At 42.2% G+C, this 27,761-nt stretch overlaps 2 protein-coding genes across 2 annotated transcripts in view; one reads left to right on the top strand and one right to left on the bottom strand.

Annotated features, from left to right (window-relative positions):
* SNX25 (sorting nexin 25) overlaps positions 1–3,713 on the bottom strand; it is a 52,383-nt gene extending 48,670 nt beyond the window's left edge. The window contains exon 1 of the mRNA XM_079989912.1: positions 2,783–3,713. Coding sequence (XP_079846038.1) covers positions 2,783–3,286 — 504 coding nt within the window. The 5' untranslated portion in view covers positions 3,287–3,713. The remainder of the gene's footprint in view (positions 1–2,782) is intronic.
* A 2,911-nt stretch (positions 3,714–6,624) lies between these two features.
* On the top strand, positions 6,625–26,523 carry CFAP97 (cilia and flagella associated protein 97). Its single transcript, XM_079989925.1, has 6 exons — positions 6,625–6,760; positions 10,031–10,936; positions 11,016–11,087; positions 19,795–20,063; positions 25,001–25,151; positions 25,988–26,523. Exons 2-6 carry the CDS (start codon positions 10,060–10,062, stop codon positions 26,119–26,121), a joined length of 1,503 nt encoding a protein of 500 aa, XP_079846051.1. The 5' UTR covers positions 6,625–6,760; positions 10,031–10,059; the 3' UTR covers positions 26,122–26,523.
* The last annotated feature ends 1,238 nt before the right edge of the window (positions 26,524–27,761 follow it).

Below are 27,761 nucleotides of genomic sequence, written 5' to 3'. Positions count from 1 at the left end.
TTAGCAGTCTAAGTATTCAAAGCACTAAGGATCCAAAAGTTTATTATATTCTATGACTATTACTTCACAAAGCTAAACAATAGTATATCCAATTAGCTCTTGCAAAAAGACAAGCAGATTAAAAAGTATTTTATGGGTCAGTAACTTCGCCGGCCTTTTTTTGCAACACCCTTGCTACATAGCTAGGACTTGGACTGGAGTAATTTCATGGGGATTTTTTGAGTGTACTTCCAGTTAAGCTACATTAGCAGATAAAGAACTAGCAGTTTGGTCTGTAATGATCCGGGGAGTAACAGCAGCTACCTGTGGATCAGCCCTCACATCCCATGCGGCATGCTTTTGGTGGCACCTTCTCCATTTTTACAAGGGTAAAACAAACAGCCTGCCATTTATTCCACCCTTGCTAAACAAGCAAGTATATTAAAGCCAAATAAAATAGTCTTGATCTTTAGTGGTTTGCAAGTGACGAGCCAAATCAATTCAAGTCTTGCAGCACAACAAAATCCATTGAGTTTGGAGGCCGACACCATTAGTGGATGGTTTAATAAATTGCCCAGATTAACGATAAGACAGCTCTCATTCAAAGAAGTTCCCAATTAAAACTGCAGGCTAAGGCAGGTTCTACTGCAGAATTTTTCCAATTATACACACACACACACACACAGAGAGAGAGAGAGAGAGAGAGAGAGAGAATAGATATACACATGGAAATCCCATTAATGGGGGAGATAAATCCAACTATATGCCTAGTCCCAATGCCAACAATGCAAAATAATTTTGTCTGATATGCAAGGCAGATGATATAATCAGTAGGTTTCAAATCAGTGTACATTACTACTATGCATATCATGTCCAGAATTTTGTTGTGATTATAGTAGCTGGCTTGTGGTGGCCAACAAATCAGTTGACCCACATCATAGACACATAAAATTCAAGGCACTGTCTGTCCAATTACAGAATAAGTAAAAAAATATTACAAGTTTAGCTTCTATTTATATGTGAGCTCTCAACCAAACGTTCATCTACTGTGCTTCACACTGATTATTCCCCTCTGGATATAATTTGTAAGAGTATACTATGATGTGCAACAAACACATCTGTCTATTCTGGCCCCAGGATACTACATGCAATCACAGGGTGGGGTACATTTTCCTTGAGAAAAGTAATATAGGAAAATTGTTGCGTATGAAGCAGGCTTAAACTCCTGTATGATCAACATTATGAATTGTTTTCAGTAGATCTGACACTCTACAATCAAAATTATCTGTGGCAATTCAAACACTGTTTCTCACTTATCCTCACAGCAAATAAGGAATGACGGTTCTTCAGTACCGTATTTACTTGAATGCACACCTTTTTTGGCCAAATTACGTCGCGAAAATTAGGGGTGCACATTAGATTTGATGGCACATATACATTCGCCATGAAATACTTTTCTGGTTTCAAGGTTTCAAAAATTGAGGTGTGCATTAGATTTGATGACGCATTAGATTTGCATACATACAAATCTGTGTGGGCTGCACCACTTCAGCCGGCATGGTTGTCTCAATGTAGAAAACTAGATATTCCGGAGCTGGTGAACATCTAACTTTCTACATTTAGGGAGCACAGGTGTGTGCGTGTTTTGGTATAGAGAAAAAATCCACTCTGCAAGCTCCCCTTTGTAGTGGTAAACAAAAGCTTACCAAAAGTAAGAATGAAGTGCAGATCCTTCAATGCCATCAAAATCCTGTACAATATGGTGCCTTCATCCTCATCTGCTGCTTCTCATAATTTGGCCTCCCTTTAATGGCACCCCCCAAACCACTGCCATATAAGTGGGCTGTGTCACCCTGCCTGTTCAGCCAGCTATAATATAAAAGCCAAATTGACAAAAGAACACCTCAAATTAAACAACTGAATAGGGAGATATGTCTTTCTGCTTTTTATTCATAAGCACATAGTATTTAGGAACACACATTTGAAATTGGCCAGCTTCGCCTACTGAACCAGTTCTATTTATTTACTGTATTTCTGCATTGCTCCAAAGGGTTATCTGAGTGACACGTGGTTTAAATGAATAAAAACAGTGAGAAAGCAGTAACCCAAACGAAATACAACCATTGCAGGGCAGCATTAAAACCTATCAACAGCACACACTTCCTAGTGTTGCTTGTTGTTAATCCTGCTTTGAACAAGTTTACCAGTATTAAGCTTGCAGGCCTGAAATAATCCTCTGCTACTTCGGGCACTGCAGCCAAAATAACTGGAGCAGCTGCACTGTCACTGCACAGGTGAATAATAGGAGACAGTCATCTTTCAGCAGGGAAGCGGGAGATGAAATTAGGTTTCAGGCCGCTAAGCAGGCACACGGGCAGTCCAGGTACACAGATTCCCCCCTTATTCCTATTTTGGTATGAGATATTGAGGTGGGGGCAGGAATCAAGCCTAGACCATCTTACACTTACTTGCTAAATAATAATAAAAAGACGCCTGGACTACAGTCTACCTGAACATACTATCCCGGGAGGCCTACAGTTGAACCCCAGATGTCTGGGGAAGGCTGAACATCTCTGCGATTCCCAAGTCGGGAAGAAAATATACTCTGTATGGGCTCAGAGGCACTGTCCACCCCACGGAGCTGAGAACCCAAGGAGAACTCAGGAAAAGAGAGCACAGAACGCGGGCAACTCTGGGTTGAACTCCAGCCCTGCTTTGGAAGGCAAGGAATGCACTCTGAAAAGAGTCTGGAAAACTTAATTCGGCGCAAGGCAAGGGGTCCATGGCAGGGGCACTTGCTTACCACGGCAGCTTGCAGTAAGGGAGCGGCGTTTTCCCTGCCCGGGTAGCGGCAGTTCCAGGCAGCGCGGAAATCCGGCGGGGGTCTGAGACGGCCACGGCTCCGGCTGACGAGAGCCAGCAAGGTGCCGACTACGAAGGCGCTGGCGGCGCAGGCCAGGTAAAGGGCCAGCTGGAGCAGCAGCAAGGCCAGGCTGGGCTGCCCGCCAGCCTCGGCCGCCTCCTCGCCGTCCTTCTGCTGGCCCAGGTGGAAGAGGGACACCGCCAACAACAGCACCCCCAGTCCGGCGGCCAGCATGGAGCAGGGCAAGCCGCGACCAGTCGCCGCCGCCGCCGCCTCGTCGTCCTCTTCGGCGGCGGCGGCCGGGACGCTGCCGCTCCCGCACGACTGGCCGGGACTTTGAGCTGCAGGGGAGCCGGTGGCGGCGGAATCGAGCTGCCCGCTGCTGCTGCTGCTGCTGCTGCTGCTGGAGGAGGACACGTTAGCGGCGTCGGCATCGGGGAACATGCTGCTCCAGGCGTCTCCGGGAACCAGCGCATCTCCCGCCGCGGGGGCCCCCTCGCAAGGTCGCGTCCCCCCCGTCAACAAGACTCAAAGCCCCGCATGGGCGCAGGCAGCCGGCCGGGCTCATGCCCGGGATCCCCGAAGGGACGCGCAGCTACAGCGACGCAGCCGGGCCGCCTAACTGCGAACAAAAGAAGCTGCTGCTGCTGCCCTCGCGGCGAGCGGCTCTCTAGTTCATCGCATCTCGCGCAGCAGCCGGCGGAGGCCCCGCTGAGCCTGTTTGCGCGCCGCGGCGGCGAGAGGAGGAGGCGGAGGAGGAGGAGGAGGAGGAGGGAGCGCCTGAATGACAGCAACTGCTGGAAACCGAGCCATGTGTGCTCCAGCGGGCAAGGCGGGACCAGCCGCGTAAAGGCAGCAGCTCCGGGCCAGCGCTTACCTTCCTCCCCTTGGCTGGTTGCGGTGTCAATCTTAGCGCTGAGATTCGCGCAGCGGCTCCGTCCTGTGGGTTTTCGCTTCTCAGGAAAAGAAAAAGAAGTGCTCCCTCCAGCGGAAGTCTGCAAATCCTCCTGCGTTTTGCAATGCCTGGTTGTGATTTGAGAAGCATGCAAAATGCGCGTGTTTCCAGCTGCATCCTGCAACCCAGCTACAAGATAAAGGGTGATAGCAGGGCGCTTTCAGCACCAAAAGTTATGCAGCCCAACCCTATGCATGGCCGTGAGTTCACAGGGTTGTATTATTGGAAGGGGTACCGTGGGTCATCTAGTCCAACCCGCTGCGCTGCAGGAATCTCAGCTAAAGCATCCATGGCAGGTGGTCATCCAACCTCTGCTTTAATATCTCCAGTGAAGGAGAGTTCACCACCTCTCCTGGGAGTCAGTTCCACTGTTGAACAGTTCTTACTGTAACACCCCCCACCCCCAAAAGGGTCTCTGGCACTGCCTCCTGCAGTAAAGCCAATTGAGGAGATGATGGGTGGAAAAGGTATTAAGTTTGAGAGATGCATCAATCTAGACACAGGGTGAATAAGATCACAAAGGCTGTGTACCTCACGTTGGTGGAAGCAGATACTTATACATATTGCAAAAATGCCTGAGCTCACACCCGATGCCTATAAAGGTAAAGGTAAAGGGACCCCTGACCATTAGGTCCAGTCGTGGCCAACTCTGGGGTTGCGGCGCTCATCTCGCTTTATTGGCCGAGGGAGCCGGCATACAGCTTCCGGGTCATGTGGCTAGCATGACTAAGCCGCTTCTGGCGAACCAGAGCAGCACACAGAAATGCCATTTACCTTCCTGCCGGAGCGGTACCTATTTATCTACTTGCACTTTGACATGCTTTCAAACTGCTAGGTTGGCAGGAGCAGGGACCGAGCAACGGGAGCGGGGATTCAAACCGCCGACCTTCTGGTCGGCAAGTCCTAGACTCTGTGGTTTAACCCACAGTGCCACCCGCGTCCCTAAAAGCTTACTAAGTGGCTAAAGTTCTGCACAGACAAGCGCATGCTAAGCTCTGATCTTCTCACCACTTGTGGGGGCTCTCATGTTTGTTCCGTGCTTGCATTAGCAGTTTCTTATATGGTTTTGGAAAGCCACCTAGCTTCCTGTCATGCTCTGTTGTTACAGTACCTATGTACTTTCCAAACCCTAAAAGGTCACATTTCCTGTAATTTGCTAAACTGGTAGATTCTTATCTCTCTTACCCTAGGTAAAGGTAAAGGTACCCCTGCCCGTACGGGCCAGTCCTGACAGACTCTGGGGTTGTGTGCCCATCTCACTTAAGAGGCCAGGGGCCAGCGCTGTCCGGAGACACTTCCGGGTCACGTGGCCAGCGTGACATCGCTGCTCTGGCCAGAGCCAGAGCCGCACACGGAAACGCCGTTTACCTTCCCGCTGGTAAGCGGTCCCTATTTATCTACTTGCACCCGGAGGTGCTTTCGAACTGCTAGGTTGGCAGGCGCTGGGACCGAGCAGCGGGAGCGCACCCCGCCGCAGGGATTCGAACCGCCGACCTTTCGATCGGCAAGCCCTAGGCGCTGAGGCTTTAACCCACAGCGCCACCTGCGCTCCTTATCTCTCTTACCCTAGCAGTCTGCAAATTCATGCAAGCATAGCAAGGCTTCTGCTATACCATGGGGGGGGCAGTTAATGTTTCATGTTAGAAACATCCTGGAGATAATGATTGTCCACTCGTCCACCTAGCCCTGTATCCCTTGTGGGTTGGCTACCATTGCTGTCAGAAAGTTCTTCCTGATCTTTAGCTGGCATCTCATTTCTTTCAAGTTGGGTCTTCTGTTGATGTAATCTAGAATAGCATTAGTTTTTTTTATTTTCCTTTTTTTTTGGGGGGGGGTGCTGCATCACACTATTTTCCCATGTTAAGCTTGTGGTCTACTAAGAACCACATTTACTACTGGCAGGCCAGAGTGTCGCCCATTTTATATTTGTGCAGCTGCTTATTCCTGCCTAAGTGTGGGACCTTACATTTGATAATTATTGCTAATTATTTTATATAACCATTGAATATAATGTGGACCTTATTCTCAAGTAAATATGCCTAGATCCTGCTTCAGGCTGTAACCCTAACGGATGTTAAATTAAATGAGACTTGCACCATGATCCTATGCATTTCCTCAGAAATCAAAACAATGGGATTGAGTGATAAGCGTGTATTGAACAGTAGCCTTGCAACACAGGGGTTTGCACGTTTAATCGGAAGATTCCACTTCTTAATGAGACTTAACCCCAAATTAGAGACCATATTAAGACTACTCCTTAAGGCTTTTGGGAATGCAACTTAAACACTCAGTCAGCCATAACTCACTTGAAAGGGAAGTTTAAGGCAACGGTTGTGTAGATGCCACGAGGAATTTGGGAACCAAGAGATCGCATTATTTACACTGATTGTAGCAGATCTTATTTACAAAACCCTTTGAGCAGCCTCGTGAAGGAGCCATCGAAGGAGGAGGAAGCTCTTAATGTTTATAGCACACCTTTAAGGGGCTCTCTTGACGCTGGGTGATGGCGACAGAAAAGGCAAAAAGATCCGAGATCTAATCTGCGGGGATTACATGCTCTATTTGCGGCATTGCCAGTCGCTACCATTTATCAGACGAAGATTTGACCTTAGCTAGAGAGTAAGCGGCTACGGCCGCCTAGCTAGCCTGCCGGCATATCCAAGATTAGCCGAGGAGTCTGCTGGCAGCCTGAGGGCACACCTTGGCAAGCGCCTCTAAAAAGGCAAAGCGAGCGAGCGAGCGAGCTCAAGGCTTCCACCTGCTGCATTGGAAAGGGAACTATTACACATGCCCACGCGGAGACGGAAGCAGCCTCTTTCCCCTCCTCTCCCCAATCCCGCCCTTCCCGTGGTTACGCAAACGCAAGGCCGGGCGGGAGAAGCCGGGCTTGGTGGAGACGCGCTCTCCGAAGGGGCCTCCAAGCGCCGGAGCGCTAGCGACGCCTTCTGCCCGCCCGGCCCGCGGTGAGTACCCGAGCCTTGCTTGCCCCAGGCTGCTCGCCCTCCCGCCTCCTCTGCAGGGAGGTGGGTGTCGGCGCAGCCGCTGCTGCAGAGCGCCGACCCGCCGCCCTCCGACGCCTCGCCGCGGGCTGTGTAACCACAACAAAGCGGGAAGGTGGCGGGCGTGTGCCGGCGTTTCCTCCGACGTATCGGAGGAGCATTGGCCGTAGTGGCGGGGTCTGGCTTTTTCCAATCGAGGAGAGGAAGGGGTTTGCCCTCTGTCCGACCCCGCCTGCATGCAACCAATTTTCTGCGCGTGGCTAGCCTATATACAGCCTCCTTCGCCTTTTCGAGGAGCTCCTTCGTTAATCCTCCGTGCAATGTCGCTGCAATAATTATCATTAGGCTTCGGCTTGACGGGCGGGCGGGCTTTTGTCGCCAGCAAAGGTCGTTGCGGGAGGGGGGGGCGAGTTGCGCGCGATTATAGTCGCTCCCATTGCGCCCTGACGCATCGCGGTCACGACTCAGGAGGGAGGAAGCCGCGCTCTTGACAGATGTCTTCCTAGGCAGCCGGAGCCTGTTTGGCTGTGACTGGGGAGGGCACGTGGCGTTAGGGATCTACCACGAATGGGGAATGCTTATGCCTTTTAGAAGAGTGAGCCTGAAGCCATCTCCCAGTGTTAAACTTCGCTTTGTGCAGGCAAAGGAGCGGTGGGCTTCCTGCGTTCTGCGGTGGACCTGGTCTAGATAGATAGCAGAATACTCAGAGCTGGGTAGGTTGGGCTGTACTACTTCAGATGCGAGTGATCGTGGGGAGGAAGTATGTTTTGAATCCTTCATAATGTTAAACATACAAATGCCTCCCTGCAAGTAGAAGTGAGGCAGGGAAGCACATAGGAGACAATGATTCTAGCCCAGGCTTCTCCTTACTGTGCTAGCTTTCTACATGTAGGGAGATTTTATTTTTTAAAAAAATTAAAAAGCAATTCAGCCACCTCACCAACAGTCTGAAGTGGTATAGATCATTCTACCACCTTCTTCATTTTTCTTTGCCATGGGCCAGGGAGTCCAGATCAAATAAAGCGGTAGCCAGGCAGGCTGGAGCCTGCTTCCTTTTGTTTACCTCAATACATAGATACCTGTAGTGGTAAGGTAAGAGAGTGGCAGAGCTTTACAGCATCTGTTAATATGGATCCTTTCTTTCTGTAAAGCAGGATTAGACAACCTGTGAGGGACGTGGGTGGCGCTGTGGGTTAAACCACAGAGCCTAGGATTTGCCGATCAGAAGGTTGGCGGTTCAAATCCCCGTGGCGGGGTGAGCTCCCATTGCTTGGTCCCTTCTCCTGCCAACGTAGCAGTTCGAAAGCACGTCAAAGTGCAAGTAGATAAATAGGTACCACTCCAGCAGGAAGGTAAACGGTGTTTCCGTGCACTGCTCTGGTTCGCCAGAAGTGGCTTAGTCATGCTGGCCACATGACCCGGAAGCTGTACACCGGCTCCCTCGGCCAATAAAGCAAGATGAGCACTGCAACCCTAGAGTCGGTCACGACTGGACCCAATGGTCAGGGGTCCCTTTACCTTTACCTAGCCTTTCATATTGTTACAAAAACCGGGTGCCTGCTCCTCCCACTGCCGCGCAGTGGGAAGTTTGTGTCTTAATCCGTATCCCAGTTAATCAAAATCCTAACATTTATTCATTCCTAAGGTTTAGGGGGAATACCCCTTAGTCTATAACAATATACCGTATTTACTCAAATCTAATACTCACCTATTTTGGCCAAATTATGTTGTGAAAATTGAGGTGCGCATTAGATTTGATGGCGCATTAGACTCGAGTAAATACGATATTTGTTGGACTCCACCACCCATCAGCCCCATCCACCATTGCCAGTGGTCAGGGGTGATGGGAATTATAGTCCAACAACATTGGGAGCACAGGTACCCCACTCCCACTGTAAAACATACTTCCCATGACTAGAATAGTCCGGATCAGTGTTGCGTGCGTGCCAGCGTGCTTGCCTTCTGCGTACACACAGTTGGCATCACATGCATCTGTGAAATGTTCTCTGCATCCTCCCTCGCTTTCAACAATGATACTCAGGAAGCAACAGTGGCAATTATCAGACATTTTAAAAATTGTATTTTTCTATGTTGCATTTCCTTGAGCTTCCTATGGAAGCATTTTAGTGGCTTTCTATGTGAGACTTTGCCAGGAGCTGTCAATTCAGCGTAGTAAGGTTTTGTGCACCTTTAGATTATATGAAAATGTTAAGCTCAGAACAGAAACAAGCAATTCCATGCAATATCAAATTTCCTTATGAAATGGTGGGAAAAGAAGCAACAAAATCCCCTCTAGGATCATTATTGTCTTTTTTAAAAAGATAAATGATTAACATTCTGCATAGACTTAAAGTTGGGCAGAGATATAGGGATGCAAACTTAAGCAGCTCTATAAGACCTCTAGCTCCACCTACATTTCATATCCAATCCTTCTTCTTTAACTTTCCGCATGCTGGCAGAATCCCACCACTCCAAATGGTTAGGTCACATTGAAAGCAAAATCAGAACCTGTGGCCTATCACTTGAGTTGCTGCTTATGCTCCCACAATTGGAAGCATTCTAGACAATCAAGCGCAGAATCCTGGAGATTGAATTCCAAACCATTAGTTGCACAGCCAATAAACCCTGTTCCCCATTGGGGTTGGGAATTCCACCCTCTTTGGCCAGGACATTTCATATTTACACCAGCTTTACGATCCCCACCTACTCAGAGCTCTTTCCCTCGCAAGATTTAATGTCTTATCATCTGCAGTTTTGCAAGGTAGATTTTTGAAAATCCCATACTCTGATACTGCCCTTGTGGCACAAAACAGGTTGAATGCATCACACATGTTTTGTTTTATTGGCCATTTTATGCAAAAATATATGATAAGTATTTGGCCCCCTTATTGAAGGAGGGGATTTATCACACTGGCTCTTCCAGGGTTTTCTATCTGCTGAACAATTGTAGTAATGACGTTGTGGAGAATGTGGCAAAATGTTTGAGTGACGCCATGAAATTACATCACCATAGGTCCTAAGAGCCATTTTCATACCTCACAATGTTTGGACAGCTTTATCCTAAAGTATCTCCTACTATGTTTTGTTAACTGTATTGTGTTCTGATCCATGTATAGAATGCACTTTTTCTATGCCAATAAAGGAGATTGACGGATTGACTTGTAGTTGTAGAGTGGGTTTTGAACCTATATTTTTTAAATTTCTCAGTTAGTAATTCTGGTGTTCCATTTGCAGGAACCGCATTTCAGCACCTTTTTTTGATCATGGACCGTATGTATGAAGATGTGTCAGACTGTGAAGTGGATCACTCTTTCTTCGATAGTGACTTTGAAGAAGATGCGGCGAGGAAAGGAGCAACATCAAAAACAGATGAGAAGGGAAATGGTGAGCACACACAAAGGGAAGATACGATTACAGGCAAACCTGGCTTGAACACGGAAACCAAAGTGGTGGAGGATAACTGTACTGAGGAAGAGGACAAAGCAAATAAACATACAGAATCTCAGGAGGGGGAGGAATTAATCAATGGTGCTTGTGATCCTGAAAATGCTGTGTTGTCGTTAGCTTCTCTAAATTCAGAAAAGGCAAGTACATCTGGTAGGATTTCAGCACAAGGTAAAGGAACGCATGGAAAAAATATTTCCTCTCAAGTTGACCAAATAGTTAAAGCATCTGAGGAAAACTACTATACAGATGAAGAAGACAGTAGCGATGACAGCAGAAACCAGAGGGTTAGACTTAAGTTGTCTAAGCAGTCTAATAGTGCAAAGGTTAGCAAGAATATTGCAGTCAGTTCCTCCTCGTCTTCCTCCTCCTCACATTGCCTATCCTGTAGTTCTGATACAGACTGCTCAGATTCAGACGGTTGCTTGTCAGACTCATCCTGCTCTTCTTCAAAAAAGAAAAGCAAATGTAGCTTGGCCCTTCTTTCTCTGAGACAAAAACCCAGCCCAGGAATTAAATCGGTGGAAGTAAAACCCAAGCTCGGTGACTATGCAGAAGAGTCTGAAGATACTGTGACTGATGTGACTCCTCTGTCAACTCCAGACATCAGCCCCATCCAGTCTTTTGAACTTGCAGCATCTAATGATAAGAAACTAAAGGTTAAAAGACAAGAAAATGTGAGCCAGGAGTTATATGGTAAGCATGAGGTGCAAAAAGCTTTACACTTTTGAGGAGAACAATTACAAGCGCTGACTGGATTTCTGTTTCTCCTTAGAACCCGACTTGGATCACAAATGTCATCAAAAGGTCCTGCAGGAGGCTGTGGACTTGAATCATCTTTTGAAAGGTGACATTTTCTTAACTTTAAAAATATGGGATTTGCTCTCAAAATAATAACATTCTGATATAATATGTATGTCTCTGCTGTTCTTTCAGATCTGGATAAACATTTTCAGTTTTTCCCTTGAGTTCTATGGAACAGCAATTGTTAACAAAAATATTTGTTTGGTAAAGTTATTATTTAGATAGACTGCACTCTATACACGACAAACGTCTTTTCAATTTATTTCTGTTTATTACATTTATATTGTGCCTTCTCTCCAATGAACTCAAGGAAGGACAAAGAGTTTTCCCTGTCCATTTTATACTTCCATCAATGCATATAAGTTGCTATGGAGGTTAGGCTGATAAATAATTACAGGACCAAGGTTTCCCCACGGTGCTTAGTGATTGAGTGGGTGTTTGAATCTGGGTCTGCCCGGCCCATCTGTGCAACAAGCTCAAAAGGTCACCATTGATTCCACTGGATATATTTTTGAATTCAGAGTAGTAGTAAAAATCTGCATGGCCATAGTAGCATAAATGACAACATATAACCTCTGAAGCAGACTCTTGATTCTATGTATGTACGTGTTTAAATAGTACATTGCTAGCTAAGGTTTGTAGTTGAAAAGAGAACCTGAAATTTGCAGCCAAATTCTGTGGACGGCTTAGAAACTAAAGAGGCAGTCAATGGAAGACACCTTTTTTTCCCAGCAGAGCTGCTATGGCCCAGCCAAAAAAATCACATTCAAGGGGGACTGGGGAAACTTGGTTATCTCCTGAAAGATAAACTGGGTGTGGTGATCCTAGTTCACCAAGGCCCTCCCAACCCAATTTTCCTTCTACTCACTTTCGCCCCACAGCAACAACCAGATCTCATGGTTCATCATAACAATGGACACTCAGTGTATATTTATAGTAAAATAAGTTATTATTTTCAAGTGGCAGTTTTCAGATGTTAGGATGCTTGTAGCTTATACATGTCAACCTTTTCTCTCCTAGCAGAGGTTCATTGTTGAATAAATTACTGAGAGGCAATAATCAGTGATGACTCAATGCTATGTATTTAATTAAGGTGGCTTGTTATTATGAGGTGATCATTACAATTATCAAATTAATAATGAAACAGGAATTCAGCATATGCTTGTCTATTAGTTTGTGGTTCTGGTAAACACATCCAAACACCTTTCCATGTAAAAAAGGAAAAGAAAGCATCAATTACCTTGTAGCCTAAAGCATCAATGCTCTATTGGACTCAAACTCTCTCAACCCATACAGAGCCTTCAAGACTTTTTATCTCCCTGTCTTAAATTTGCCAAAGTATTGCACCCATGGTAGCAACTATTCTGAAAATCAACTAGAGGTATTGTTTTAGAGGGCAAACCGTGAATATGGGAAAACTCCAGGACTCTGTAAAACTTCCCTTCTTTACTGCAATAGAAGTTTATTAGTTGTACTCCTTGGGAAGACGTGATCAAAAGTCTAGATGCTGCCTGAGAACTGTTTGAACACAATGTACTAAATTCACTGGTATGAAGTAGAGGAAATGTGTGCTGATCTCCTCCTGCAGGGCAGAAATTGATAATCCAAGCATATAAAATTGTCATGTGTATGAAACTCTGCTGTTCAGAAGTGTCCTCAGTTGCACATAAGTTCACACATGCCTTTCCTCTGCAGGAACTATCCAGGTGTCAGTCTTGGGGAAATAGTATCTGATATTAGCAACACAAAATTACGTACTTCAGTCGTAAACTGAATGTTACATTTTTCAGGCACTTTTGAAAGAGGGTGATAAATCAAAAGAGCGAGGGGAGGGTTTTCCAATTAATTCTTGAAAATATATGATATATAAAAAGAAACTCAACATCACCAAAAAAATAAATATGGATTATTAACCGTTTAAGTCACTTTGATGTAGAATGGGAGTACACATTAGCTTAATCATGGTTTTTGAATGTTTAAAGATATTTTATCAGATCAAGACTGAAAAGATCTCAGATCATCATCGCTTTAAAATGTGATGCTAGAACACTATTCATATCCTTTGATAATGATAAATACTTATTCATCCTCTTGCACTTGAATTCTGGATAGACTTATTTTCAAGGTAATATTTCTTCTGTTCTTGCATCACTGGTAATTTGGTTTATGAAAGGGTATGTTCTTTAACTGTTAACACTCCAGAAGAGCCTTGATAATGTATGCATCTTTTAACTCAGGTGAAGAGAATTTTATTTTCTTTCTTGCCAGCAGCCCCAGAGACAACCTGAAACCTCATTTTAATGTCTGCTTTCTTCTCTCACATTGCATCTTGAGATTGTGATCAGATGCAGACTCCATCTGTCATCTAACTTTTCCCTTCTCCGCCTCCCCCCTTGCTCTGTTTGCCATCTAGCCTAATATAGAGTTCCTGCCTTCTAATTTGTGGCATTTGGGTTGACCCAATAAAGGTATTGCCCAAATACAGACTTTGGATTTTTTTTCCCTTGCAGCCCAACTTCTCCTTTTGCGTACCTTTTTTCATGTCACATATTTACACAATGCAAAGACCACGCTGTTTTAGCCTCCTGTTTAGCCTCCAGTTTTTGTAATGCAAATATAAAAATGTTCTGTAGATGAAGGGAGCCATTTGTCTGTCTCTGAGCATAAGTGAGTTAGAATAGGACTCTTAGAACAGGCTTCCTCAACCTCAGCCCTCCAGATGTTTTTGGCCTACAACTCCCATGATCCCTAGCTAGCACGACCAGTGGTCAGGTATGATGGGAATTGTAGTCTCAAAACATCTGGAGGGCCGAGGTTGAGGAAGCCTGTCTTAGAATGCAATTGGAGCTCTCTGAACACAGAGCTCTGGGTCAATTAGCAGAAGAGGCTGCTTTACTTCTCAGTAGCTCATTACAGTTTTTTGGCAACTTGTATTGACTCAATTGGACATGCACGTCAATGCATGATAGGGAACGGAAGTCTCCCTTGTACACAAAACAATAAACGATAGAAATTAGCACAATAAACCACAGATTTCAGTCCACCCAGAGAGGACACTTTCCACATTATAACTCATTCGGAAGAGCAAGTACAGCCCAGTTTTGCAAAAGAATGGGAGGAATTATGTGTCCTGCGCTCTCTTTACAAGTTAAATGCAGCTAAGCTGCAGAATTTAGCATAAATAAATAAATTATTAGCTATTAATTTTTTAATGGGAGGAATTATGTGTCCTGCGCTCTCTTTACAAGTTAAATGCAGCTAAGCTGCAGAATTTAGCATAAATAAAGAATTAGCTATTAATATTTTTTTTTACCGAACTTCATCTAAAGATCACAGGATGATTTACAATATAAAAACAAAAAACTACATACCTAGAACATAAATAAGAACAATAACACCCCACCTACATGCACAGTTTAAAAGGCCATAGATTGCTTAATTGGCCAAAGGCCTGGGAGAGGAGGGTTGTTTTTGCCTGGAACCTGAAGATAGGTAATGAAGGCGGCAGGTGAGCCTCCCTGGGGAGAACATTCCACAAGAGGGGAGCCACCACAGAAAAGGCCTGTTCTCATATTGCTGCCCTCCAGACCTTTTGCGAAGGAGACACACAAAGAAGGGCCTCAGGTGATGATCACATAGGCATGTCCTTTTGTTTTAGAAAAGTTTTTAAAAAGTTAAGAATGTAACCAATCTAGAGATAACACCAATATGACTTCAAATGTTGTGGAATGGTTATTGGCTGGAGCTGAGAATTCTGGAATTAGTACAAATATATGTAGTTTGTTGAATGCTTTCTATCATTTGATTACACTGCTCTGATATGAGATGTCCGGTGCCAATCTATTATGACGCACTGCTGATGTCATGTAAGCAGATTCTGTATTATGACATCCTGGCAGTAATCATTGCAGCATCAGAAGTGTTTCAAGAGTTGAACAGCAGGAAAGAGGATTTCTCCATACAATTAGACTTGATATAGATCAATGTGATGAAACATCCCAGGTTTCAGGAATTTGCTGGCAGAAAATAGGTGAGTGCTGTAGGCAGAAATTAGAGAGATGAATTTAAACTTTAAGGGGCAGCATTAAAGAGAGGTTACTTTAATGGGCAAAATGTTAAACATGACTTGGAATATGTAACTAAACATTTCTGTAGTCAAAATCAATCTACATTTATTTTGTACAGCACCTAGCACATAGTTTCATCCTAATCCTGGAAACAGTCTGGGTGCTGCCATAGACCACCTGTTTAATAAAAATATGTATACTGTACACATGTTATATGTAAGCTCTGGTTTTAAGCCAGGATTGTCTCCAGAAAGATTTTGCAGTCCATGGATAGGTGCAATATTCTAAGGATATGTGAAGTTGTTCATGGTAGTCTGTTGTCATAGTCTTGGTTCCAGTGTCTTACCTGCAGAAGCAGATTGGGCAGGAAGAACTGTAGATTGGTTTTGGCTTATAGATAGGTAGATTGGCTTATAGTTGAGACACATAGATGTATTTATCCTGGGCGGGCATAGCTAATATTGATGGCATCAATTGTCATTTTATAGTGATCACAGCTTTCCAGTACAATTTGTTTTGATTATCTCACAATTGTACATAAAATATATTTCATAGTGAAGTCCCTTTTAAGTTCAACATGATCACCCTAACAAAGTTTTAACAGATTACATTAAGTACTGTATATCCCAAACTGCCAAACCAACTGGTATTGGTTTACAAATACCACCCAAAATATTTTCTTATTTGTGACCATTTTGCAAAAGTTGCCAAAGAACATGCCTGGGGCTTGACTCCTTGGTGCAGCTGAATCAGACAAGTCTTGAATACAGCTATTAAGCTCTGTGCTGATGTTCATGCAGATTATTTGTTGCTGGACGAGTCTCCTTTATTCCTAACCATCATCCCTGGTAAGGGATGATGAGAGCTATAGCCAAAAAACATCTGGAGGACCATAGTTTCCTTATCCCTGTTCCAGATTGTTAACTTCTACCCATGGTGAAAGGAGAAAACCTGGTGCCAGGTAACAAATCAACAATCTCTTAATCAGGGCTTTTTTCAGCCAGAACTAACTTCCACCTCTCATGTGGGCGCCATAACCATTCTAAGAGAAGGAGGGAAGTGTTTGTGATGAATTCCAGCACCTCTTTTTCTAGAAAATTAGCACTTCTCTGAACGAATCTATAGTAATTGTGGTGATAGAATATTCTTGAGCACATTTTTGGCTATATGAAAACACTCCTATATTATTTGTAGGAGGGGGGCCAGAAGTGGAAAACTCCCTTCTTGTGCCTTAGGACTTTTGTTTTACCTTTGTTTATGATGGCATTGCTTATGAAGCAGAAGCCAAGTGTTCACAATATGCACATTTTTAACTGTTCTCAGTGAGCTGTAGGAAAGATTAGTCTTGCACAACTTCACTGTATATTATATCTAGCAACAATCATTTTAATCTACTAATCTAGGAGTTTTAAGATTTCACTTCGTTTCCTAAGGTGACCTTGTGTTTCAGTATTAAACAATGCATTTTTAACTGTCCTCCATAGGGACTGTATGATAGAGCAAGACTGGGGTGCTTTATCCATTGCAGAGAACTAAAGCACTCTAATTTAGAAGAAATTATCTATGTAGAAGCTTCAAGCAATGAAGGGTTGAGATGTGTAAGTGACTCTTTAATATGGAATATTTAATAGTTGTTTTGCCACATTCCAATATGTAAAGCATTAGAACAGAACATGTAAAGGTTGCTAAATAACCACACAGCTGGTCCTCTGTGCACAAAGGTTCTTTGGACTTGCTTGTTTCATCCACATCTTTTTGTTGGCCAGGTCACAAACTATCATGCAGGCATAATTGTAATCTTTTGATGTAATTTCACTTACCTTACCTAGCACTCCACTGCCAGATACAAAACAGTTTTCTGTGAGTAGAAGGGCACCTTTGAATCAAACCTGTTGTATTTAACTGAAGTACAGGTGGAGTAGTGGTAACGTAGAATTGTATACTGATATATTGGGAAAAACTGAGCACATGGAAGAATAACACTTTTAATTTAGTTTAATTTCACACTGGCGTGAAATTCAGTACTAAGTAGTGTGAGAGCACCTTTTATTAATTTTGGGGAAACTCTTATCAGTTTTTGTGATTTTGCTGGAAATAAATCATTCCCTTTCTTCACTGTATGCACCTCATGATACTGTTCCCCTAGCTGCAACTCTTCTACCAGTTCTTGGTATTTCGCCCCTAGCGAAGATGGGTATTAGGATGGAACAACTAGCTCTCTTCTCTGTATGCTTTTCCTGTTAGGTTTCTTTCTTAATCCTGGCTTATAATTACTTATCAACCTAGCAGTTTGAAAGCATGCCAGTGCAAGTAGATAAATAGGTACCACTGTGGCAGGAAGGTAAATGGTGTCTCCGTGTGCTCTGGTTTCCATCATGGTGTTCCGTTGCCCCAGAAGCGATTTAGTCATGCTGGCCACATGACCAAGAAAGCTGTCCGTGGACAAATGCCAGCTCAACCTGAAGCAAGATGAGTTCCACACCCCTTAGTCGGCTTTGACTAGACATAACTATCCAGGGGTCATTTACCTTTACCTTTTTTACCTTATCATCATTATTTATTATGTTTCTGTTCCACCCTTCCTCTCAACATAGCCCAACATAGCAATCAACTAAGCAGCAAAACAGTGCAACATAAAATAAATTATATTTAAAACCTCTTAAAACATCGAGAATAGTTAAATGCATACCCCTACAGCTAAAATCTCTCTCTCTTTCCATGAACTGTGTAGCCCTTTCCCAAAACTTATTTTCCTACTGTTTGCAGTTTATGATACTGCTTATTATTTCAATCTCGGTCACTAGTGTAAGGGTTTGGAGAGTCACCTAGAAGCTTATCTAAGAGTAGTGGAGGTCCCTATCCATGCAGAGTTTCTGAACACACCATTCAACACACCATATGTTCCCTTGATTTCTGTAGGGTTTGAACCTAATTAAGATTTAAAATTTATGTACCACCTTCTGTCTGCTTTTACTCTTGCCATTTAAGTCCCTAAAGACAAATCAAACTTGTTCAACAATTTCAGGCTCTCTAACATCACTGTGGGTTTTTGTTACACTTACAAGGGAGTTGCCTGCCCAAGACTCACACCTTAAGGCTACCATCAATTGCACAGTTGTCTGCTTTGATGCAAATTGGGAAGCATTTGATTTTAAATTCCAGTCCATGGTTTACTTTTGATAAACTAAACAGCAAAAAGTTACTAGAGGATATGTATCTGTGCCAGAGGCCTCTGAAATAAACTCTGCCTACTGTAAACAAATCAGTTGAGCAGTCTCATATCCATTCAGCAGAAAGCAACAGTTTCTTTTCTTCATATGTGGCAGAATCATAGGTTAGAAGTAGGCAAGATACTTCCTTGAAGATAACCTAAGCACGCCTGAAATCATCAGTAGTCAAGGCTTTTGCTCAGAGACGGTATACTTCCTATAATGCTAGAAGTTGAATCATGGAAATGAAATCCTACAATCCCCAGAATGAAAAATGCAAGGCAAATGTCGAGAAATGTTTGTTTAAATATTTTGTACTATTTGTAGGCCCTTTGCCATGTCACTTTGGGTTGCTTAACCACACCTCTGTGCCTAACTCAATAGCACACAAGGTTGAAGAACAGAGTATCTGGTGTTTGAAACTCTAAAACATACTGTCCTTGGCTAATGCTCATGTTTCTTTCAGCAGTGTACATATTGCCAATGATGAGAAATGTAAGTTGATATAGTGTGGTTCTCCAAGTATGGAGAGACTCTTCCATAGCAACTGCCAGTGTAGGACATCTTAACTCAGGGATCACCAATATGGTACTTGTGGGTAGACTATATGTGACTACAGGGTCCCTTCCTGCATCCCTCTGCCTGCTGAAATTAGACTTGAAGCATTTTGCTATAGCTAATAAAATAGGTAGTGATAAGCACCCACAATAGTATCTCCAGTTTGCAAGTGTGCCTCTGGTTTTAGAACTTTATCTTAACTGCATGTACATTTTCAAAATTATCTATATTATCAGCTCACCATGTATTTCTAGATGTGGCCAAGTGCTCACATTGCCCAGTCCTAGCTCATGTTTAAGAATTATAATGCACATCAGGTCTTCATAGACCCAGCTTCACATATGTGTTGGATTCCTCCTTAAGTATACTTCTGTGCTATGTCATGACTTTTTATGGTTTACATGCATTCTGTTTCTTTTGTTTGGAAACAAATGAGAGTTGGTGTGCCTCTTACACTTGGAGCCTAATATTGCAACCTTACGCACAATTTTCTAGAACTAAGCGCCATTGAACACACTGGGATAAATAACCTTGCAAAATAGTGCACTGCAAGTATTCTTCAGTGCCATGGTAGTGGCAATATTGTGTTCTCTCTAGGCTAGCCTTTCCCAATCTGGGGCCCTCTGAGTATTTGGGCTACAACTCTCAGCAACACAAGCCAGCATAGTCAATGGTTTGGAGCATTATGGGAGTCATAGTGCAGCAACACCCACAGGACACCATGCTGGAAAAAGCTGCTATAAGCTTTTGCTACGTATGCATGTGTTGCCATTTAAAAGCTATAGGCTGAAACGAGGTAACCGCCTCAGTTGAGTTAGCTGGTTAAATCTGAACTCAGATATTTCTGGATTTCAAGTGAAGATATACAACCCCCTTCATCTATGTTGGCTTCTCAAAGGTTTATTTTTTTTTAAAGCTTTTCTGCAGCTGGAGAAAAAAGAACAACAGAAGCTGGTCTTGGATCAGTCCTCTATAGGGTCAAGGAAAAACTACTCTTTCACAAATGAGGAAGTTCGGCAAATTGATCGGGAGAACCAAAGGCTCTTAAAGGAATTGACAAAGCACTCTGCAAAGCCCAGGAGCAAAAGTACCTCCCTGAAGAAGCCTTCAGGCCCAGCACCGAAGATGTACCACAGTGCCATCAACAGGCAGAGAGAGCAGCAAAGGATTGACAGAGAGAATCTGGTTAGTTGAAGTTCTTTCGTTTATTAAGCGGAGTTTTGTACCTACTAAGTGCATCTATTACAATCTTCAATATGTCATTGAGCAGTGTCATTGTACTATTGCTATGATTTGGAGAGATGTGTCATTGTAACATCTGCCACATTCTGTCCATGTTCAACCCAAGAGGGAAGAGAGGGAACCAGCCAACCAGAAAATAAAAAGCAGTATAAAAATGGCATGCCCCCAGCATCCCTGGAAACACAATCGCAGTCCACCATTGTGTGAACTATGAAGTCCACATGCCACCCACACAGAGAAGGAACCAGTGAACCCCCAGCAATGACACAGCCCCCAACTGCAGTACATACTACCATGGTGCAGCACACCCAGTCTTATCGGCTGCAGTGCCATAGTCACATCTCCCTCCTCATTGACCCTGTTCTATGCCCTTCTTGAGTACTTTCCCCTGGCTGGAATGTGTTCCTAAATTTTGATAATTTCTCTTGGGCTGCGTACACACTGTACCTTTAAAGCACATTCTTTCCCTCAAAGAATTCTGGACACTGTGGTTTCTTAAGGGTTGTTGGGAACTGTAACACAGTGAGGGGTAAATGGCGCCCAGAATTCTTTGAGGGAAATAATGTGCTTCATATACACTTTAAAGGAATAGTGTGCATGCTGCCTTATTTGTCTGGATGCACAGTTGTGTGTAAACCTTTTGACTCTTTTGCATGGTTGAGATGCAGCCTACTATATACAAGGGCTCCACACCTCCGATAAGGAGTGGGTTGGAGGGATCCCTATCTACCACACCCTAGGAAAAAAGAAAATTAACTTGAGGAGTTCTTGAACTGTCATCTTGGTAGCAAGGAAGAAGAAAAACAAATTATCTTGTACTAAGAGAGTACATTAATAGTGTGTCAATAGCACGAAGAATGTAGCCCACAACATAAAATGAAATGGAAATAATTGAGGCGATAGCTAGCAGTCAGTTTCATTATCTGTATATTTGCTTGTTCCATTACCATTGAACCATTGTTGTAACCATAGTAACACATATTGAGGCAAATGGAAACTCGCATTTCCATGTAATAGGTCTTTATCTAGAGCTGATCAAATAGTAATATAATGTAATTTTGCAAAGTATTATTACATGCAGCAACAGAGAGAGTTTGATTCATGGTCTGTCTGCTTTTTGCATAAGAATTCTGATCTCTGCTAAGGGTTTATGAATCCTAAATTTGCAGTAAATTACATAATGTACTCTGTCTCTCCAATACTCAGGATTTTATTTTAAAAATTCCTGTACTAAGAAGTCTAAGCACTTGATGCCTTTCCTTGTGTATCCCCACCCTGCAATCCCATTGCTCTGTTGGTCTCTTTCTGAACCTTCACAGGTTCAATTATATTCTTTTGAGGTGCAGCTACCACAAATGCATACAAATATTCTGGATGTAAATTCATTGCAGAATGGTTTGATGACATTATGATACTGTAATTCCCACACACACCCTCTTAACACATCTGCAGTTGCATTATTCTTCATAGCATCAGATATATTGACATATACACATACTTGGTGAATTTTGTGCCATGAGGTTGGTCCATGTACATTTTCTTTATCAGGGATTATATTCTCTGCTAAGAGCTGTAGACAGAAATATCTGTCCATGTTTTCACCAAGAGGCAAATGTATTTGTTCTTTGCTTGTTGGTTCTTTTGATATACTGTAATTGCATTGAGCTCATATTTCCCAGTTTTAGCAACCACATCCCTCATGCTCTAAATGAAATAGATTGACCACACTTGTTCAAAAAACTGGTGATCTTTCAGAAGATTGACCTAAAAGGTTCTTTTTTGGTGAACTCTAACTACCGAGTGTTCAATTTCTGTTTTGGTTATTTAGCATTTCATTATAATTACCCAGGTTGCATTTATACTTCATTTAGTTATTGGTACATGGTTAGCTTGTCTTTAGTCATGGGTCCCATTCTAAAGTCAATTATCCTTTTAAATCTTTTTTTCTTCATATCGAATTTTTCTATATGCATTCCTACATAGGGGAGCAGATCTTCCATGTTGTTTTCTGCTACCCTTCCTAGATAGAAACACATTTACAGGTTAAAACAAAGTTTGTGGCTTATTTTGAAGTTTTAATTTTTCCTCACTTGACAGGTGTCCTTTGAGTGTGACTGTTCAGCATCAATGTAATTTGCTGGCCTTGTTCAGATATAACACTAAGCCATGGTTTAGTGTTATGATAGCAGCCCACAGAATGCCTCAGGCCTCCATCCTTCTCTCATTGGAGCCATGAGGAGAGGTTCAGAAGCTTTCACTTCCATTTTAGATTAACTGCAATTTGTCATGTCATCCAAACTCTAACAAACTAATTAATTTTAATGATGGGGGTTTTTTCCCCTGAAACAAGCCAAATCATAGTTGATGAAGCTGGCCTGTTTCAGTTAATCATAAGGAAGATTAAGCACAGTTTAGGGATCAGGCGATGAGCTAAACTGCCGTTAATTTAAAGTGGAAGTGAAAGCTTCTGACTGCCATAAGAAGGAACCCACAATCTCAAAAGTCATTGGGGCTTGCTCTTGTAATGCTAACCTATGGTTTAGACTGAGTTATATCTGAAAACAGCCTTTCTGACAATTGATACGTAATAGCCTCAGGACGCTCTTTCCTGACCATTGTGAAATAACTAGTTATATATATATAATATACCTTATAGCATAATTTTTGTATGAGTAAAATTTCCACTTACATTTTAAAGTAACCTTTTATTTTTACATTCCCCACTGCTCTAGATTACAGTCAAAGCCCTTTCTTTGCCACTTCTCTCTATTTTCCCCTTAATACATTGTTAAAGTAAGTATTTGTTCAGTTAGTGCAAGAACATTTTCCTGCGCTCTCCCCAAGCACCACATCGATAGCAATGTAAGTTTAAATAAATTTTGAAATCCTCAGTCTAAATTGATTATCTCCCCTGCCCTTGGTTTTATGAAGACAACTTTTTAAGCACCTTAATCCAAAATTTCCTTTACTATGCTTCTGTTACTTCTCAGAACCAAATATCAGACTGCAAATTAATTAATTTGTTGAATGACAGTGGAACTTATCCTTATATTAAGGAATATTTCAGTGCAACTGTTAGTAGTAGCAGTGATACAGGGTAGTATTTAGCTAAGTTTACTAAATAGGAGTAAAATGCTAACTTGCTAAATTGAGTTGAAATCCAATGCAAATTACCTCAGCAAATTAACCTTATTTGTTTATGGAAATGCTCCAGTTCATTTTTTTCTGGAAAGTTCACAACAGCACTTATTTTTTAACTGTATTGGGGAAAATGAACCAGTGCCAAGTAATACAGGATAGTCTGTGTGTTCTGGCCATTTTTATATAGACAGCTGTTTATACTGGACAAAAACCAGTTTCCTGTTTTTCCTGTGACTGTTGCATGTAAACAGAATTGGCATCGTGAAGTACGTTGCTGTAGCTGAAGATATTTTTCTTCTAGAAAAGCATTTCCTCTTTTTTATTATTACATTTTTATGTTGCCTTTCCCCCTTCTTCTGTGAGGTAATCCTGACTGCTAGATTTTGACTGGCCCAAGATAACTCAGATGTCTTTTAGGCAGGGAAGGAATTTGAACTTGGACTCTCCCTAATCCAAGGCAGACATCCTTTCCACAACACCACACTGAGACACAAACACACTATCTCCTCGCATACTTGCCCATACTAAATATTTAGATTTTATATGACCCACCAGTGGCATCAAGCAAAATGATTGCATTGATGTGTCTGATAGTTTTGGGTTTTCTGTTAGAGAAGCAGGGATAAAAACCTGAAAATGTGGAGTTAAGGTACGAGATAGAAATTTTATTTCTAGTTCAACTAGCTAAAGAAGCTAAATTTAGGTTTGAAATGTACTCTGCTGCCTCTGCTGTGAAAAATAATTCTGGTTTCTGTTGCAAATTAAATTAGAGGAGACATCATATAAACAAAGCCAAACACCTGTCCAAGAGTCCAGTGGCCAGTTGTTTCATAATTCATGTGTAGCTGGTAGCTTCAGTGTGTGGTCTCCCTCACATTTGACTTCCATTTTGAATAAAGCACTGTTGGGGGGAGTAAGTTTGAGCTTTTAAAAAAACAACCACATTTATTTAAGTACCAAATATAAAAAAGAAGAAGGGAAAAACAAAGAAAGCTCAGGGGGCAGGGAGATGGGGGCAGAGAGTGACAGTACACGCTGTCTACACAAATCAAGAATATAATAGCTATCAGTACTTCCTTCCAAAACTAAACACAGAAGTCAGTATAAGCCATCTAGATAGGTAGCCTCGTGAAATTGGTGTTTATAAAAAAAAATGTTCAAATGTAGCAAGGGTGGCCAGGCCCTCAGGCAGTTGCTCAATGGATAGTGTGTGTTTATTCTTTCAAGTTCAAAATACCTTGGCAATCAGAAGGGCTCACAGCTTCTGCTTTCCTGCCATTAATCCCCATGCTTATAGGAATATTGTTTAAGAGTATCTGAACATAAATTACAACAGGAGTGGTAACTGCAGCGATTAGATTACTATTTGGCCCTCACCAGTAACTGATACTTAAGCCGTAATACATAAAACAACAAAATTCACAATCTGACCCCATTAGCTGATCTAATGTATAAACCCGACAATCACTCCAAAGTTTGACACTGCTTTTTTGTTGGTGTTTGAATTAGGCTGGTAGGAAACATAATGCGCTACTTTACCATTTAACTGTTATATCAACAACATAAAATTTGGCTTGGTTTAGTTCTTTAAAAGTAAGCTTTTCTGCTGCCCATGATTCCCTAACACAAATTACTGGTATATCATAGCAAAGAAATGGTATTCAGCTTTAATTAGTTATGATAACTGCTATGGATTTCCTCTAAATAAAAAGTAATATTTGTAACAAATTAAATTTAAGGCTTTTTTGAAGAGGCTTGAAGCAGTGAAGCCGACGGCTGGTATGAGGCGCTCTGAACAGCTCATGGACTATCAGCGGCAGATGAGTTACCTCAGTTCTGCTCCCTCTCCAAGGCGAGGGAAGTCTGCCTTAAGCCACCACAGCCCTTCTCGTAAGCAGAGTTTGCGCTTTTCATTATGTATTTTTTGTAATAGTGAACCATGCTTTCAAGTATACATGCATAATCCTGGATGTCTTCATCCCCAAGTCTCAACATGATTCAAATGTGTGAAAAGAAAATAAGATTACTAAACCCCAGTATTTGGTCCCATTTGCAACTTGGCATTGCTCTGTGTGTGTCGTCCTTCATGTCCAGCTAAGCATTGAGAGTTATATGGGGAGATGAACAAGTCCCATTCTCAGATTTTTCTTGCAAACAAAATGCTTTGGGCAACATGACTACCAAATTTCATCCTTCTAGCGAATGTTGATTAATTCTAGAGTTCATGTTCCCTCTTTTAAAGGAAGTCCGCATTACTGTTCAGCATCTTCTAGTCCCCTGGAGTGTTTTGGGTTAGGGTTACTTGTGACTAAATTTCAGATTATTATTTTTGTGTTAATATTTTATGGAAAAAGAGAAGAAGAAAAGAAAAAGAAAAAAACAATATATAAATATTTACGGGGTGGAAAATCAGATTTCTTGATTCTATGGGGGTACATTTCAAGAGCGAAATACACGTTACGGTTGGAGCCAAAGTGTTGCTCCAAATGTCCTAGATTCTCAGAAGTGGCTTTTTGAGGGTTCAGAAGACAGCAGCAGAAAGCAGGCATGGAGAAAGCCCTTTCCCATGAGCTGAGCCCCATTTGAAATTGTTAAGACCCTAACCCAGTATTTCTGATGACAAAACGTGGAGTTGCTTGCATAGATTTTAAATGGCTTTGTTTTTCAAAATGGCAGAGTTATGCAAGCACCTTAACACTGTCCCTTTTCTGTGTCCTTCCCCACAGGAGGTGCTTCGCGAGCATCCAGCCACAGTGCATCTAGTACCGTGAGTCGGAGAAGTGAAAGACCCGTTTATGACTCATCCAGTGGTGCCCTGCAGCGATTGAAACCCACTAGTATTCGTACTGCCTGGCTCTAAGTTATTTGCACTTTGCCACCAGATTTTTAATTCTGATGTATTTGCAGATTGCTGTAAAGTCTGTGCAAGAGTATTGTAATATTCACTGTTGGTGATTAAAGGACACTGGAAAGTGACATTAACTACAAACAGATACAACACTGATTATTATTATTGTTGTTGTTTTTTGAGCAAGCAAGATCTTTACTATATATGTTGGATAATATCTTCCCAATCAGTATTTCTGCTAATGATATATTTGTATAAGAAAAGTGGCACTGTAAATCTTATTTATGTTCTTCAGTCACAACTGAAGTTCAGATGTGAAGAGTAGAGGGTGAACTTCTAGCACTTTTGGACCAGTGTAAAAGTGTAAAAAAAATGCATTTCATTTTTCATTGTACAATAAACATTTGCATTGGATTAGTTGCTCAATCTTTTGTTTCTTACAGTGTAGCTGCTGTTTTTAATTTAGCACATTCAATTTATGCAGTCTTCAACGAGAATTACATTGCTGGTGTTCAGTATAATTATTTATGAGGTCTTGTGGAAATGGTAGAGTGACGATATGCAGTACAATTCAACTCCGTTTCTTTATGGTGATTCTTGAAATGGTTCTGTTTGGCTGAGTGCTTTCAGATGAACTTATGCTTTGCTGCTGCTTCCGTGTCACATTCCAATAATGATTTTTGATCAGGTTTCCATGCTCAATACGGAGAAATGTTATCTTTAAATGTTTTAATATTACATGGATCCAGTAGCAGTCAGAATGGAGGGATGGAGGTGCTTACGTGACCCTCCCCTTGGTTGCTGTGCCCTTACCAGGAGGGGCAAGACAAAGGTGTACCTGATGCGGTGTGAACATGCTGGCAGGAGCACCATATGTGTTTGCACTCCACAGGCCATCTTGTTTCTCTGCCTCCTTGTAAGGTGCAACCATGCTGGTGACGGGAGGTAAGCACCACCAACTTTCTATGCTGACCCTTACGACTTGTAACTTAAGCAGTACATTTGGTTTTATCCATTGTCTCCCGTTAAAGCTTGGCAAACCTTTTGTTAATTACCGGTAAATGAAGCTCTCCTTTTTGTAGATTAAACTCAATTTTGACAGTGATTTTAATGTCTTAAGCAGTAAACATTTAGGCAATGGTGTGGAAAAGAGTAGCCTCTGTGAACTAAAGCTCTCTTATTGACCTTGCAATGTAACCAACGTTTCAGTAGCTCTGCCAGTGTGAAGTATATGCACAATTATGCTGATTGAATGGTTCTTTATGTAGAGTTTCACTGTTTCTTGAATGAAGTACAAATGAGCAAGCCATCTTCTGGTTGCACTGTTTTTTTAAAAAAGCTACTAAGCACTTTTAAACCTTTCCGTGACTTTTTTCTCTTCGTAGAAAGCACAGTGTGTGCTAGCTTTAAACTATGTCATCTTAAATGTTTTACTTGATTGATTATGGAAGACATGAAACTTGTATGTCACTCTTTTTAAAGCTTTAAGTAAAGGATTAATTGAATTACATCTGTATTCAGCATTGTACTTCCTTTCTGTGAATATTTTATCCAGGTATAAACAAAATGAGGTAAATTTGGAGCTTAAGTTTAGTAAGTCTGTCATAGAATCAAATTCCCTTCCTTCTTCTAATTAAAGTTCTCTCTGTACT

The sequence above is a fragment of the Podarcis cretensis genome, assembly GCF_951804945.1.
Source record: "Podarcis cretensis genome assembly, chromosome: 9".
NCBI lineage: Eukaryota > Metazoa > Chordata > Lepidosauria > Squamata > Lacertidae > Podarcis > Podarcis cretensis.
The sequence above is the reverse complement of the archived record's forward strand: the minus strand, read 5'-3'. Positions and strand labels throughout refer to the sequence as shown.